The sequence below is a fragment of the Phyllobates terribilis genome, unplaced genomic scaffold, assembly GCF_046119375.1.
Source record: "Phyllobates terribilis strain yellow unplaced genomic scaffold, ASM4611937v1 Scaffold_10__3_contigs__length_209671492, whole genome shotgun sequence".
In the NCBI taxonomy this organism is placed as follows: Eukaryota; Metazoa; Chordata; class Amphibia; order Anura; family Dendrobatidae; genus Phyllobates; species Phyllobates terribilis.
In genome coordinates, this window is record NW_027362770.1 from 207,008,320 (window position 1) to 207,025,346 (window position 17,027).

General features: G+C 57.4%; 1 protein-coding gene across 8 annotated transcripts in view; it reads left to right on the forward strand.

Moving 5' to 3' along the window:
- Positions 1–17,027, forward strand: part of EPS8 (EGFR pathway substrate 8, signaling adaptor) — a 245,155-nt gene that overhangs the window by 80,791 nt on the left and 147,337 nt on the right. For all 8 annotated transcript variants that reach the window (XM_073650592.1, XM_073650597.1, XM_073650599.1 and 5 more), the window contains 2 exons: positions 14,770–14,844; positions 14,914–15,062. In XM_073650592.1, coding sequence (XP_073506693.1) covers positions 14,770–14,844; positions 14,914–15,062 — 224 coding nt within the window. The remainder of the gene's footprint in view (positions 1–14,769; positions 14,845–14,913; positions 15,063–17,027) is intronic.

A 17,027-nucleotide genomic window follows, 5' to 3' on the forward strand; every position in this document is an offset into this window, starting at 1 on the left:
CCGGGGTTGGGCCGCCTGGCCGTGACCCCTTCTAGACATATATGTACTTGTGTGAGGCTGTAGTGTCCAGGGTTGGGCCGCCTGGCCGTGACTCCTTCTAGACATATATGTACTTGTGTGAGGCTGTAGTGTCCGGGGTTGGGCCGCCTGGCCGTGACCCCTTCTAGACATATATGTACTTGTGTGAGGCTGTAGTGTCCGGGGCTGGGCCGCCTGGCCGTGACTCCTTCTAGACATATATGTACTTGTGTGAGGCTGTAGTGTCCGGGGTTGGGCCGCCTGGCCGTGACCCCTTCTAGACATATATGTACTTGTGTGAGGCTGTAGTGTCCGGGGTTGGGCCGCCTGGCCGTGACCCCTTCTAGACATATATGTACTTGTGTGAGGCTGTAGTGTCTGGGGTTGGGCCGCCTGGCCGTGACCCCTTCTAGACATATATGTACTTGTGTGAGCCTGTAGTGTCCGGGGTTGGGCCGCCTGGCCGTGACCCCTTCTAGACATATATGTACTTGTGTGAGCCTGTAGTGTCCGGGGTTGGGCCGCCTGGCCGTGACCCCTTCTAGACGTATATGCACTTGTGTGAGGCTGTAGTGTCCGGGGTTGGGCCGCCTGGCCGTGACCCCTTCTAGACGTATATGTACTTGTGTGAGGCTGTAGTGTCTGGGGTTGGGCCGCCTGGCCGTGACTCCTTCTAGACATATATGTACTTGTGTGAGCCTGTAGTGTCCGGGGTTGGGCCGCCTGGCCGTGACCCCTTCTAGACATATATGTACTTGTGTGAGGCTGTAGTGTCCGGGGTTGGGCCGCCTGGCCGTGACTCCTTCTAGACATATATGTTCTTGTGTGAGGCTGTAGTGTCCGGGGTTGGGCCGCCTGGCCGTGACTCCTTCTAGACATATATGTACTTGTGTGAGGCTGTAGTGTCCGGGGTTGGGCCGCCTGGCCGTGACCCCTTCTAGACATATATGTACTAGTGTGAGGCTGTAGTGTCCGGGGTTGGGCCGCCTGGCCGTGACCCCTTCTAGACATATATGTACTTGTGTGAGGCTGTAGTGTCCGGGGCTGGGCCGCCTGGCCGTGACTCCTTCTAGACATATATGTACTTGTGTGAGGCTGTAGTGTCCGGGGTTGGGCCGCCTGGCCGTGACCCCTTCTAGACATATATGTACTTGTGTGAGGCTGTAGTGTCCGGGGTTGGGCCGCCTGGCCGTGACCCCTTCTAGACATATATGTACTTGTGTGAGGCTGTAGTGTCTGGGGTTGGGCCGCCTGGCCGTGACCCCTTCTAGACATATATGTACTTGTGTGAGCCTGTAGTGTCCGGGGTTGGGCCGCCTGGCCGTGACCCCTTCTAGACATATATGTGCTTGTGTGAGGCTGTAGTGTCCGGGGTTGGGCCGCCTGGCCGTGACTCCTTCTAGACATATATGTGCTTGTGTGAGGCTGTAGTGTCCGGGGTTGGGCCGCCTGGCCGTGACCCCTTCTAGACATATACTTGTGTGAGCCTGTAGTGTCCGGGGTTGGGCCGCCTGGCCGTGACCCCTTCTAGACATATACTTGTGTGAGCCTGTAGTGTCCGGGGTTGGGCCGCCTGGCCGTGACCCCTTCTAGACATATACTTGTGTGAGCCTGTAGTGTCCGGGGTTGGGCCGCCTGGCCGTGACCCCTTCTAGACATATACTTGTGTGAGCCTGTAGTGTCCGGGGTTGGGCCGCCTGGCCGTGACTCCTTCTAGACATATATGTACTTGTGTGAGGCTGTAGTGTCCGGGGTTGGGCCGCCTGGCCGTGACCCCTTCTAGACATATATGTACTTGTGTGAGGCTGTAGTGTCCGGGGTTGGGCCGCCTGGCCGTGACCCCTTCTAGACATATATGTTCTTGTGTGAGGCTGTAGTGTCCGGGGTTGGGCCGCCTGGCCGTGACCCCTTCTAGATATAAATGTACTTGTGTGAGGCTGTAGTGTCTGGGGTTGGGCCGCCTGGCCGTGACCCCTTCTAGACATATATGCACTTGTGTAAGGCTGTAGTGTCCGGGGCTGGGCCGCCTGGCCGTGACCCCTTCTAGACATATATGTGCTTGTGTGAGGCTGTAGTGTCCGGGGTTGGGCCGCCTGGCCGTGACCCTTTCTAGACATATACTTGTGTGAGGCTGTAGTGTCCGGGGTTGGGCCGCCTGGCCGTGACCCCTTCTAGACATATATGTACTTGTGTGAGGCTGTAGTGTCCGGGGTTGGGCCGCCTGGCCGTGACCCCTTCTAGACATATATGTTCTTGTGTGAGGCTGTAGTGTCCGGGGTTGGGCCGCCTGGCCGTGACCCCTTCTAGACATATATGTGCTTGTGTGAGGCTGTAGTGTCCGGGGTTGGGCCGCCTGGCCGTGACTCCTTCTAGACATATATGTACTTGTGTGAGGCTGTAGTGTCCGGGGTTGGGCCGCCTGGCCGTGACTCCTTCTAGACATATATGTACTTGTGTGAGGCTGTAGTGTCCGGGGTTGGGCCGCCTGGCCGTGACCCCTTCTAGACATATATGTACTTGAGTGAGGCTGTAGTGTCCGGGGTTGGGCCGCCTGGCCGTGACCCCTTCTAGACATATATGTACTTGTGTGAGGCTGTAGTGTCCGGGGCTGGGCCGCCTGGCCGTGACCCCTTCTAGACATATACTTGTGTGAGGCTGTAGTGTCCGAGGTTGGGCCGCCTGGCCGTGACCCCTTCTAGACATATATGTTCTTGTGTGAGGCTGTAGTGTCCGGGGTTGGGCCGCCTGGCCGTGACCCCTTCTAGACATATATGTACTTGTGTGAGGCTGTAGTGTCCGGGGTTGGGCCGCCTGGCCGTGACCCCTTCTAGACATATATGTTCTTGTGTGAGGCTGTAGTGTCCGGGGCTGGGCCGCCTGGCCGTGACCCCTTCTAGACATATACTTGTGTGAGGCTGTAGTGTCCGGGGTTGGGCCGCCTGGCCGTGACCCCTTCTAGACATATATGTTCTTGTGTGAGCCTGTAGTGTCCGGGGTTGGGCCGCCTGGCCGTGACCCCTTCTAGATATAAATGTACTTGTGTGAGGCTGTAGTGTCTGGGGTTGGGCCGCCTGGCCGTGACCCCTTCTAGACATATATGCACTTGTGTGAGGCTGTAGTGTCCGGGGCTGGGCCGCCTGACCGTGACCCCTTCTAGACATATATGCACTTGTGTGAGGCTGTAGTGTCTGGGGTTGGGCCGTCTGGCCGTGACCCCTTCTAGACATATATGTACTTGTGTGAGGCTGTAGTGTCCGGGGTTGGGCCGTCTGGCCGTGACCCCTTCTAGACATATATGTACTTGTGTGAGGCTGTAGTGTCCGGGGTTGGGCCGCCTGGCCGTGACCCCTTCTAGACATATATGTTCTTGTGTGAGGCTGTAGTGTCCGGGGTTGGGCCGCCTGGCCGTGACCCCTTCTAGACATATATGTGCTTGTGTGAGGCTGTAGTGTCCGGGGTTGGGCCGCCTGGCCGTGACTCCTTCTAGACATATATGTACTTGTGTGAGGCTGTAGTGTCCGGGGTTGGGCCGCCTGGCCGTGACTCCTTCTAGACATATATGTACTTGTGTGAGGCTGTAGTGTCCGGGGTTGGGCCGCCTGGCCGTGACCCCTTCTAGACATATATGTACTTGAGTGAGGCTGTAGTGTCCGGGGTTGGGCCGCCTGGCCGTGACCCCTTCTAGACATATATGTACTTGTGTGAGGCTGTAGTGTCCGGGGCTGGGCCGCCTGGCCGTGACCCCTTCTAGACATATACTTGTGTGAGGCTGTAGTGTCCGGGGTTGGGCCGCCTGGCCGTGACCCCTTCTAGACATATATGTTCTTGTGTGAGGCTGTAGTGTCCGGGGTTGGGCCGCCTGGCCGTGACCCCTTCTAGACATAAATGTACTTGTGTGAGGCTGTAGTGTCTGGGGTTGGGCCGCCTGGCCGTGACCCCTTCTAGACATATATGCAATTGTGTGAGGCTGTAGTGTCCGGGGTTGGGCCGCCTGGCCGTGACCCCTTCTAGACATATATGCACTTGTGTGAGGCTGTAGTGTCTGGGGTTGGGCCGTCTGGCCGTGACCCCTTCTAGACATATATGTACTTGTGTGAGGCTGTAGTGTCCGGGGTTGGGCCGCCTGGCCGTGACCCCTTCTAGACATATATGCACTTGTGTGAGGCTGTAGTGTCTGGGGTTGGGCCGTCTGGCCGTGACCCCTTCTAGACATATATGTACTTGTGTGAGGCTGTAGTGTCCGGGGTTGGGCCGCCTGGCCGTGACGCCTTCTAGACATATATGTACTTGTGTGAGGCTGTAGTGTCCGGGGTTGGGCCGCCTGGCCGTGACCCCTTCTAGACATGTATGTACTTGTGTGAGGCTGTAGTGTCCGGGGTTGGGCCGCCTGGCCGTGACTCCTTCTAGACATGTATGTACTTGTGTGAGGCTGTAGTGTCCGGGGTTGGGCCGCCTGGCCGTGACCCCTTCTAGACATATATGTACTTGTGTGAGGCTGTAGTGTCCGGGGTTGGGCCGACTGGCCGTGACCCCTTCTAGACATGTATGTACTTGTGTGAGGCTGTAGTGTCCGGGGTTGGGCCGCCTGGCCGTGACCCCTTCTAGACATATATGTACTTGTGTGAGGCTGTAGTGTCCGGGGTTAGGCCGCCTGGCCGTGACCCCTTCTAGACATGTATGTACTTGTGTGAGGCTGTAGTGTCCGGGGTTGGGCCGCCTGGCCGTGACTCCTTCTAGACATGTATGTACTTGTGTGAGCCTGTAGTGTCCGTGGTTGGCCGCCTGGCCGTGACCCCTTCTAGACATGTATGTACTTGTGTGAGGCTGTAGTGTTCGGGGTTGGGCCGCCTGGCCGTGACCCCTTCTAGACATGTATGTACTTGTGTGAGGCTGTAGTGTCCGGGGTTGGGCCGCCTGGCCGTGACCCCTTCTAGACATATATGCACTTGTGTGAGGCTGTAGTGTCTGGGGTTGGGCCGCCTGGCCGTGACCCCTTCTAGACATATATGCACTTGTGTGAGGCTGTAGTGTCTGGGGTTGGGCCGCCTGGCCGTGACCCCTTCTAGACATATATGCACTTGTGTGAGGCTGTAGTGTCCGGGGTTGGGCCGCCTGGCCGTGACCCCTTCTAGACATATATGCACTTGTGTGAGGCTGTAGTGTCTGGGGTTGGGCCGTCTGGCCGTGACCCCTTCTAGACATATATGTACTTGTGTGAGGCTGTAGTGTCCGGGGTTGGGCCGCCTGGCCGTGACCCCTTCTAGACATATATGCACTTGTGTGAGGCTGTAGTGTCTGGGGTTGGGCCGTCTGGCCGTGACCCCTTCTAGACATATATGTACTTGTGTGAGGCTGTAGTGTCCGGGGTTGGGCCGCCTGGCCGTGACCCCTTCTAGACATATATGTACTTGTGTGAGGCTGTAGTGTCCGGGGTTGGGCCGCCTGGCCGTGACCCCTTCTAGACATATATGTACTTGTGTGAGGCTGTAGTGTCCGGGGTTGGGCCGACTGGCCGTGACCCCTTCTAGACATGTATGTACTTGTGTGAGGCTGTAGTGTCCGGGGTTGGGCCGCCTGGCCGTGACCCCTTCTAGACATATATGTACTTGTGTGAGGCTGTAGTGTCCGGGGTTAGGCCACCTGGCCGTGACCCCTTCTAGACATGTATGTACTTGTGTGAGGCTGTAGTGTCCGGGGTTGGGCCGCCTGGCCGTGACTCCTTCTAGACATGTATGTACTTGTGTGAGGCTGTAGTGTCCGGGGTTGGGCCGCCTGGCCGTGACCCCTTCTAGACATATATGTACTTGTGTGAGCCTGTAGTGTCCGGGGTTGGGCCGCCTGGCCGTGACCCCTTCTAGACATGTATGTACTTGTGTGAGCCTGTAGTGTCCGTGGTTGGCCGCCTGGCCGTGACCCCTTCTAGACATGTATGTACTTGTGTGAGGCTGTAGTGTTCGGGGTTGGGCCGCCTGGCCGTGACCCCTTCTAGACATATATGTACTTGTGTGAGGCTGTAGTGTCCGGGGTTGGGCCGCCTGGCCGTGACCCCTTCTAGACATATATGCACTTGTGTGAGGCTGTAGTGTCTGGGGTTGGGCCGCCTGGCCGTGACCCCTTATAGACATATATGTACTTGTGTGAGCCTGTAGTGTCCGGGGTTGGGCCGCCTGGCCGTGACCCCTTCTAGACATATGTGTGCTTGTGTGAGGCTGTAGTGTCCGGGGTTGGGCCACCTGGCCGTGACTCCTTCTAGACATATATGTGCTTGTGTGAGGCTGTAGTGTCCGGGGTTGGGCCGCCTGGCCGTGACCCCTTCTAGACATATGTGTGCTTGTTTGAGGCTGTAGTGTCCGTGGCTGGGCCGCCTGGCCGTGACCCCTTCTAGACATATATGTGCTTGTGTGAGGCTGTAGTGTCCGGGGTTGGGCCGCCTGGCCGTGACCCCTTCTAGACATATATGCGCTTGTGTAAGGCTGTAGTGTCCGGGGTTGGGCCGCCTGGCCGTGACCCCTTCTAGACATATATGTGCTTGTGTGAGGCTGTAGTGTGCGGGGTTGGGCCGCCTGGCCGTGACCCCTTCTAGACATATATGTACTTGTGTGAGGCTGTAGTGTCCGGGGTTGGGCCGCCTGGCCGTGACCCCTTCTAGACATATATGTACTTGTGTGAGGCTGTAGTGTCCGGGGTTGGGCCGCCTGGCCGTGACCCCTTCTAGACATATATGTACTTGTGTGAGGCTGTAGTGTCCGGGGTTGGGCCGCCTGGCCGTGACCCCTTCTAGACATATATGTACTTGTGTGAGCCTGTAGTGTCCGGGGTTGGGCCGCCTGGCCGTGACCCCTTCTAGACATGTATGTACTTGTGTGAGCCTGTAGTGTCCGTGGTTGGCCGCCTGGCCGTGACCCCTTCTAGACATGTATGTACTTGTGTGAGGCTGTAGTGTTCGGGGTTGGGCCGCCTGGCCGTGACCCCTTCTAGACATATATGTACTTGTGTGAGGCTGTAGTGTCCGGGGTTGGGCCGCCTGGCCGTGACCCCTTCTAGACATATATGCACTTGTGTGAGGCTGTAGTGTCTGGGGTTGGGCCGCCTGGCCGTGACCCCTTCTAGACATATATGCACTTGTGTGAGGCTGTAGTGTCTGGGGTTGGGCCGCCTGGCCGTGACCCCTTCTAGACATATATGCACTTGTGTGAGGCTGTAGTGTCCGGGGTTGGGCCGCCTGGCCGTGACCCCTTCTAGACATATATGCACTTGTGTGAGGCTGTAGTGTCTGGGGTTGGGCCGTCTGGCCGTGACCCCTTCTAGACATATATGTACTTGTGTGAGGCTGTAGTGTCCGGGGTTGGGCCGCCTGGCCGTGACCCCTTCTAGACATATATGCACTTGTGTGAGGCTGTAGTGTCTGGGGTTGGGCCGTCTGGCCGTGACCCCTTCTAGACATATATGTACTTGTGTGAGGCTGTAGTGTCCGGGGTTGGGCCGCCTGGCCGTGACCCCTTCTAGACATATATGTACTTGTGTGAGGCTGTAGTGTCCGGGGTTGGGCCGCCTGGCCGTGACCCCTTCTAGACATATATGTACTTGTGTGAGGCTGTAGTGTCCGGGGTTGGGCCGACTGGCCGTGACCCCTTCTAGACATGTATGTACTTGTGTGAGGCTGTAGTGTCCGGGGTTGGGCCGCCTGGCCGTGACCCCTTCTAGACATATATGTACTTGTGTGAGGCTGTAGTGTCCGGGGTTAGGCCACCTGGCCGTGACCCCTTCTAGACATGTATGTACTTGTGTGAGGCTGTAGTGTCCGGGGTTGGGCCGCCTGGCCGTGACTCCTTCTAGACATGTATGTACTTGTGTGAGGCTGTAGTGTCCGGGGTTGGGCCGCCTGGCCGTGACCCCTTCTAGACATATATGTACTTCTGTGAGCCTGTAGTGTCCGGGGTTGGGCCGCCTGGCCGTGACCCCTTCTAGACATGTATGTACTTGTGTGAGCCTGTAGTGTCCGTGGTTGGCCGCCTGGCCGTGACCCCTTCTAGACATGTATGTACTTGTGTGAGGCTGTAGTGTTCGGGGTTGGGCCGCCTGGCCGTGACCCCTTCTAGACATATATGTACTTGTGTGAGGCTGTAGTGTCCGGGGTTGGGCCGCCTGGCCGTGACCCCTTCTAGACATATATGCACTTGTGTGAGGCTGTAGTGTCTGGGGTTGGGCCGCCTGGCCGTGACCCCTTATAGACATATATGTACTTGTGTGAGCCTGTAGTGTCCGGGGTTGGGCCGCCTGGCCGTGACCCCTTCTAGACATATGTGTGCTTGTGTGAGGCTGTAGTGTCCGAGGTTGGGCCACCTGGCCGTGACTCCTTCTAGACATATATGTGCTTGTGTGAGGCTGTAGTGTCCGGGGTTGGGCCGCCTGGCCGTGACCCCTTCTAGACATATGTGTGCTTGTTTGAGGCTGTAGTGTCCGTGGCTGGGCCGCCTGGCCGTGACCCCTTCTAGACATATATGTGCTTGTGTGAGGCTGTAGTGTCCGGGGTTGGGCCGCCTGGCCGTGACCCCTTCTAGACATATATGCGCTTGTGTAAGGCTGTAGTGTCCGGGGTTGGGCCGCCTGGCCGTGACCCCTTCTAGACATATATGTGCTTGTGTGAGGCTGTAGTGTGCGGGGTTGGGCCGCCTGGCCGTGACCCCTTCTAGACATATATGTACTTGTGTGAGGCTGTAGTGTCCGGGGTTGGGCCGCCTGGCCGTGACCCCTTCTAGACATATATGTACTTGTGTGAGGCTGTAGTGTCCGGGGTTGGGCCGCCTGGCCGTGACCCCTTCTAGACATATATGTACTTGTGTGAGGCTGTAGTGTCCGGGGTTGGGCCGCCTGGCCGTGACCCCTTCTAGACATATATGTACTTGTGTGAGCCTGTAGTGTCCGGGGTTGGGCCGCCTGGCCGTGACCCCTTCTAGACATATATGTACTTGTGTGAGGCTGTAGTGTCTGGGGTTGGGCCGCCTGGCCGTGACCCCTTATAGACATATATGTACTTGTGTGAGCCTGTAGTGTCCGGGGTTGGGCCGCCTGGCCGTGACCCCTTCTAGACATATATGTACTTGTGTGAGGCTGTAGTGTCCGGGGTTGGGCCGCCTGGCCGTGACCCCTTCTAGACATATATGTACTTGTGTGAGGCTGTAGTGTCCGGGGTTGGGCTGCCTGGCCGTGACCCCTTCTAGACATATATGTACTTGTGTGAGCCTGTAGTGTCCGGGGTTGGGCCGCCTGGCCGTGACCCCTTCTAGACATATATGTACTTGTGTGAGGCTGTAGTGTTCGGGGTTGGGCCGCCTGGCCGTGATCCCTTCTAGGCATATATGTACTTGTGTGAGGCTGTAGTGTCCGGGGTTGGGCCGCCTGGCCGTGACCCCTTCTAGACATATATGTACTTGTGTGAGCCTGTAGTGTCCGGGGTTGGGCCGCCTGACCGTGACCCCTTCTAGACATATATGTACTTGTGTGACCCCGTAGTGTCTGGGGTTGGGCCGCCTGGCCGTGACCCCTTCTAGACATATATGTACTTGTGTGACCCCGTAGTGTCTGGGGTTGGGCCGCCTGGCCGTGACCCCTTCTAGACATATATGTACTTGTGTGAGCCTGTAGTGTCCGGGGTTGGGCCCCCTGGCCGTGACTCCTTCTAGACATATATGTACTTGTGTGACCCCGTAGTGTCCGGGGTTGGGCCGCCTGGCCGTGACCCCTTCTAGACATATATGTACTTGTGTGAGGCTGTAGTGTCCGGGGTTGGGCCGCCTGGCCGTGACCCCTTCTAGACATATATGTACTTGTGTGAGGCTGTAGTGTCCGTGGTTGGGCCGCCTGGCCGTGACCCCTTCTAGACATATATGTACTTGTGTGAGGCTGTAGTGTCCGGGGTTGGGCCGCCTGGCCGTGACCCCTTCTAGACATATATGTACTTGTGTGAGGCTGTAGTGTTCGGGGTTGGGCCGCCTGGCCGTGACCCCTTCTAGACATATATGTACTTGTGTGAGCCTGTAGTGTCCGGGGTTGGGCCGCCTGGCCGTGACCCCTTCTAGACATATATGTACTTGTGTGAGGCTGTAGTGTCCGGGGTTGGGCCGCCTGGCCGTGACCCCTTCTAGACATATATGTACTTGTGTGAGCCTGTAGTGTCCGGGGTTGGGCCGCCTGGCCGTGACCCCTTCTAGACATATATGTACTTGTGTGAGGCTGTAGTGTCCGGGGTTGGGCCGCCTGGCCGTGACCCCTTCTAGACATATATGTACTTGTGTGAGGCTGTAGTGTCTGGGGTTGGGCCGCCTGGCTGTGACTCCTTCTAGACATATATGTACTTGTGTGACCCCGTAGTGTCCGGGGTTGGGCCGCCTGGCCGTGACCCCTTCTAGACATATATGTACTTGTGTGACCCCGTAGTGTCCGGGGTTGGGCCGCCTGGCCGTGACCCCTTCTAGACATATATGTACTTGTGCGAGGCTGTACTGTCCGGGGTTGGGCCGCCTGGCCGTGACCCCTTCTAGACATATATGTACTTGTGTGAGGCTGTAGTGTCCGGGGTTGGGCCGCCTGGCCGTGACCCCTTCTAGACATATATGTACTTGTGTGAGGCTGTAGTGTCCGGAGTTGGGCCGCCTGGCCGTGACCCCTTCTAGACATATATGTACTTGTGTGAGGCTGTAGTGTTCGGGGTTGGGCCGCCTGGCCGTGACCCCTTCTAGACATATATGTACTTGTGTGAGCCTGTAGTGTCCGGGGTTGGGCCGCCTGGCCGTGACCCCTTCTAGACATATATGTACTTGTGTGAGGCTGTAGTGTCCGGGGTTGGGCCGCCTGGCCGTGACCCCTTCTAGACATATATGTACTTGTGTGAGGCTGTAGTGTCCGGGGCTGGGCCGCCTGGCCGTGACTCCTTCTAGACATATATGTTCTTGTGTGAGGCTGTAGTGTCCGGGGTTGGGCCGCCTGGCCGTGACCCCTTCTAGACATATATGTACTTGTGTGAAGCTGTAGTGTCCGGGGTTGGGCCGCCTGGCCGTGACCCCTTCTAGACATATATGTACTTGTGTGACCCCGTAGTGTCCGGGGTTGGGCCGCCTGGCCGTGACCCCTTCTAGACATATATGTACTTGTGTGAGGCTGTACTGTCCGGGGTTGGGCCGCCTGACCGTGACCCCTTCTAGACATATATGTACTTGTGTGAGGCTGTAGTGTCCGGGGTTGGGCCGCCTGGCCGTGACCCCTTCTAGACATATATGTACTTGTATGAGGCTGTAGTGTCCGGGGTTGGGCCGCCTGGCCGTGACCCCTTCTAGACATATATGTACTTGTGTGACCCCGTAGTGTCCGGGGTTGGGCCGCCTGGCCGTGACCCCTTCTAGACATATATGTACTTGTGTGAGGCTGTAGTGTCCGGGGTTGGGCCGCCTGGCCGTGACCCCTTCTAGACATATATGTACTTGTGTGAGGCTGTAGTGTCCGGGGTTGGGCCGCCTGGCCGTGACCCCTTCTAGACATATACTTGTGTGAGGCTGTAGTGTCCGGGGTTGGGCCGCCTGGCCGTGACTCCTTCTAGACATATATGTACTTGTGTGACCCCGTAGTGTCCGGGGTTGGGCCGCCTGGCCGTGACCCCTTCTAGACATATATGTACTTGTGTGACCCCGTAGTGTCCGGGGTTGGGCCGCCTGGCCGTGACCCCTTCTAGACATATATGTACTTGTGTGAGGCTGTAGTGTCCGGGGTTGGGCCGCCTGGCCGTGACCCCTTCTAGACATATATGTACTTGTGTGAGGCTGTAGTGTCCGGGGTTGGGCCGCCTGGCCGTGACCCCTTCTAGACATATACTTGTGTGACCCCGTAGTGTCCGGGGTTGGGCCGCCTGGCCGTGACCCCTTCTAGACATATACTTGTGTGACCCCGTAGTGTCCGGGGTTGGGCCGCCTGGCCGTGACCCCTTCTAGACATATACTTGTGTGACCCCGTAGTGTCCGGGGTTGGGCCGCCTGGCCGTGACCCCTTCTACACATATACTTGTGTGAGGCTGTAGTGTCCGGGGTTGGGCCGCCTGGCCGTGACCCCTTCTAGACATATATGTACTTGTGTGAGCCTGTAGTGTCCGGGGTTGAGCCGCCTGGCCGTGACCCCTTCTAGACATATATGTACTTGTGTGACCCTGTAGTGTCTGGGGTTGGGCCGCCTGGCCGTGACTCCTTCTAGACATATATGTACTTGTGTGAGGCTGTAGTGTCTGGGGTTGGGCCGCCTGGCCGTGACTCCTTCTAGACATATATGTACTTGTGTGAGGCTGTAGTGTCCGGGGTTGGGCCGCCTGGCCGTGACCCCTTCTAGACATATATGTACTTGTGTGACCCTGTAGTGTCTGGGGTTGGGCCGCCTGGCCGTGACTCCTTCTAGACATATATGTACTTGTGTGAGGCTGTAGTGTCCAGGGTTGGGCCTCCTGGCCGTGACCCCTTCTAGACATATATGTTCTTGTGTGAGGCTGTAGTGTCCGGGGTTGGGCCGCCTGGCCGTGACCCCTTCTAGACATATATGTACTTGTGTGAGGCTGTAGTGTCCGGGGTTGGGCCGCCTGGCCGTGACTCCTTCTAGACATATATGTACTTGTGTGAGGCTGTAGTTTCCGGGGCTGGGCCGCCTGGCCGTGACCCCTTCTAGACATATATGTACTTGTGTGAGGCTGTAGTGTCTGGGGTTGGGCCGCCTGGCCGTGACCCCTTCTAGACATATATGTACTTGTGTGAGGCTGTAGTATCTGGGGTTGGGCCGCCTGGCCGTGACCCCTTCTAGACATATATGTACTTGTGTGAGGCTTTAGTGTCCGGGGTTGGGCCGCCTGGCCGTGACCCCTTCTAGACATATATGTACTTGTGTGAGGCTGTAGTGTTCGGGGTTGGGCCGCCTGGCCGTGACCCCTTCTAGACATATATGTACTTGTGTGAGGCTGTAGTGTCCGGGGTTGGGCCGCCTGGCCGTGACCCCTTCTAGACATATATGTACTTGTGTGAGGCTGTAGTGTCCGGGGTTGGGCCGCCTGGCCGTGACTCCTTCTAGACCTATATGTACTTGTGTGAGGCTGTAGTGTCCGGGGTTGGGCCGCCTGGCCGTGACTCCTTCTAGACATATATGTACTTGTGTGAGCCTGTAGTGTCCGGGGTTGGGCCGCCTGGCCGTGACCCCTTCTAGACATATATGTACTTGTGTGAGGCTGTAGTGTCCAGGGTTGGGCCGCCTGGCCGTGACCCCTTCTAGACATATATGTACTTGTGTGAGGCTGTAGTATCTGGGGTTGGGCCGCCTGGCCGTGACCCCTTCTAGACATATATGTACTTGTGTGACCCCGTAGTGTCCGGGGTTGGGCCGCCTGGCCGTGACCCCTTCTAGACATATACTTGTGTGAGGCTGTAGTGTCCGGGGTTGGGCCGCCTGGCCGTGACCCCTTCTAGACATATATATACTTGTGTGACCCTGTAGTGTCCGGGGTTGAGCCGCCTGGCCGTGACCCCTTCTAGACATATATGTACTTGTGTGACCCTGTAGTGTCCGGGGTTGGGCCGTCTGGCCGTGACCCCTTCTAGACATATATGTACTTGTGTGACCCCGTAGTGTCCGGGGTTGGGCCGTCTGGCCGTGACCCCTTCTAGACATATATGTACTTGTGTGAGGCTGTAGTATCTGGGGTTGGGCCGCCTGGCCGTGACTCCTTCTAGACATATATGTACTTGTGTGAGGCTGTAGTGTCCGGGGCTGGGCCGCCTGGCCGTGACCCCTTCTAGACATATATGTACTTGTGTGACCCCGTAGTGTCCGGGGTTGGGCCGTCTGGCCGTGACCCCTTCTAGCCCTATATGTTCTTGTGTGAGGCTGTAGTGTCCGGGGCTGGGCCGCCTGGCCGTGACCCCTTCTAGACATATATGTACTTGTGTGACCCCGTAGTGTCCGGGGCTGGGCCGCCTGGCCGTGACCCCTTCTAGACATATATGTTCTTGTGTGAGGCTGTAGTGTCCGGGGTTGGGCCGCCTGGCCGTGACCCCTTCTAGACATATATGTACTTGTGTGACCCCGTAGTGTCCGGGGCTGGGCCGCCTGGCCGTGACCCCTTCTAGACATATATGTACTTGTGTGAGGCTGTAGTGTCCGGGGTTGGGCCGCCTGGCCGTGACCCCTTCTAGACATATATGTACTTGTGTGAGGCTGTAGTGTCCGGGGCTGGGCCGCCTGGCCGTGACCCCTTCTAGACATATATGTACTTGTGTGACCCCGTAGTGTCTGGGGTTGGGCCGCCTGGCCGTGACCCCTTCTAGACATATATGTACTTGTGTGACCCCGTAGTGTCCGGGGCTGGGCCGCCTGGCCGTGACCCCTTCTAGACATATATGTACTTGTGTGAGGCTGTAGTGTCCGGGGCTGGGCCGCCTGGCCGTGACCCCTTCTAGACATATATGTACTTGTGTGACCCCGTAGTGTCTGGGGTTGGGCCGCCTGGCCGTGACCCCTTCTAGACATATATGTACTTGTGTGACCCCTTAGTGTCTGGGGTTGGGCCGCCTGGCCGTGACCCCTTCTAGACATATATGTACTTGTGTGTCCCCGTAGTGTCCGGGGTTGGGCCGCCTGGCCGCTCCTCTCCTGTTCTCTCACCACCAGCCCATCTTTTAACTCTTGCTGATGAGACTCCTTTTTGGTGAAAGGGTCTTCTGCTTCTTCCAGGCCAAGTTGAAGCCCCATATCCAGAACCCGAGTGCAGCAGAGCTGGTCCATTTCCTCTTCACCCCGCTGAGTATGGTGAGCCTACAGATTTACTCTTTGTATATTTGCTCCAGGATCAGATTTTGACCCTTTCATATGATCTAGATGCTGGAGGCCACAGGTGGTCCAGAGCTGGCAAAAAGTGTGGTGAGCCCACTCCTGATAAAGGACGCCATTGATTTTCTCCATTTTGTTCTTAATGCTGAGGAGAAGAATCTGTGGTTCTCACTTGGTGACACGTGGAGTAAAACAAGGTAATAATTTGCCCTTTTTTATTTTTATTATTATTTATTTTTATAGCGCCATTTATTCCATGGCACTTTACATGTGAAGAAGGGGTATACATACAAGAACAATTAGAATAATCTTGAACACAATGTGACGGCGACTGATACAGGAGGAGCGAGGACCCTGCCCGCGAGGGCTCACAGTCTTCAAGGGATGGGTGAGGATACAGTAGGTGAGGGTAGAGCTGGTCGTGCAGCAGTATGGTGGAGCGAGGACCCTGCCCGCGAGGGCTCACAGTCTTCAAGGGATGGGTGAGGATACAGTAGGTGAGGGTAGAGCTGGTCGTGGAGTGGTATGGTGGAGTGAGGACCCTGCCCGCGAGGGCTCACAGTCTACAAGGGATGGGTGAGGATACAGTAGGTGGGGGTAGAGCTGGTCGTGGAGTGGTATGGTGGAGTGAGGACCCTGCCCGCGAGGGCTCACAGTCTTCAAGGGATGGGTGAGGATACAGTAGGTGAGGGTAGAGCTGGTCGTGCAGCGGTATGGTGGAGAGAGGACCCTGCCCGCGAGGGCTCACAGTCTACAAGGGATGGGTGAGGATACAGTAGGTGGGGGTAGAGCTGGTCGTGGAGTGGTATGGTGGAGTGAGGACCCTGCCCGCGAGGGCTCACAGTCTTCAAGGGATGGGTGAGGATACAGTAGGTGAGGGTAGAGCTGGTCGTGCAGCGGTATGGTGGAGCGAGGACCCTGCCCGCGAGGGCTCACAGTCTTCAAGGGATGGGTGAGGATACAGTAGGTGAGGGTAGAGCTGGCAGTACAGCGGTGTGGTGGAGCGAGGACCCTGCCCGCGAGGGCTCACAATCTACAAGGGATGGGTGAGGATACAGTAGGTGAGGGTAGAAGTGGTCGTGCAGCGGTATGGTGGAGCGAGGACCCTGCTCGCGAGGGCTCACAACCTACAAGGGATGGGTGAGGATACAGTAGGTGAGGGTAGAGGTGGTCGTGCAGCGGTATGGTGGGGCGAGGACCCTGCCCGCGAGGGCTCACAACCTACAAGGGATGGGTGAGGATACAATAGGTGAGGGTAGAGCTGGTCGTGCAGCGGTGTGTTGGAGCGAGGACCCTGCCCGCGAGGGCTCACAGTCTACAGGGGATGGGTGAGGATACAGTAGGTGAGGGTAGAGCTGGTCGTGCAGCGGTATGGTGGGACGAGGACCCTGCCCGTGAGGGCTCACAGTCTACAAGGGATGGGTGAGGATACAGTAGGTGAGGGTAGAGGTGGTCGTGCAGCGGTATGGTGGGGCGAGGACCCTGCCCGCGAGGGCTCACAACCTACAAGGGATGGGTGAGGATACAGTAGGTGAGGGCAGAGCTGGCAGTACAGCGGTATGGTGGAGCGAGGACCCTACCCGCGAGGGCTCACAATCTACAAGGGATGAGTGAGGATACAGTAGATGGGGGTAGAGCTGGTCGTGCAGCGGAATGGAGGAGTGAGGACCCTGCCCGCGAGGGCTCACAGTCTACAAGGGATGGGTGAGGTTTCAGTAGGTGAGGGCAGAGCTGGTCGTACAGCGGTATGGTGGAGAGAGGACCCTGCCTGCGAGGGCTCACAATCTACAAGGGATGGATGAGGATACAATAGGTGAGGGTAGAGCTGGTCGTGCCGCGGTATGGTGGGACGAGGACCCTGCCCGCGAGGGCTCTCGGTCTACAAGGGATGGGTGAGGATACAGTAGGTGAGGGTAGAGGTGGTCGTGGAGCGGTATGGTGGAGCGAGGACCCTGCCCGCGACGGTTCAGTCTACAAGGGATGGATGAGGATACTGTAGGTGAGGGTAGAGGTGGTCGTGGAGCGGTATGGTGGAGAGAGAACCCTGCCTGCGAGGGCTCACAATCTACAAGGGATGGGTCAGGATACAGTAGGTGAGGGTAGAGCTGGTCGTGCAGCGGTATGGCGGAGCGAGGATCCTGCCCGCGAAGGCTCACAATCTA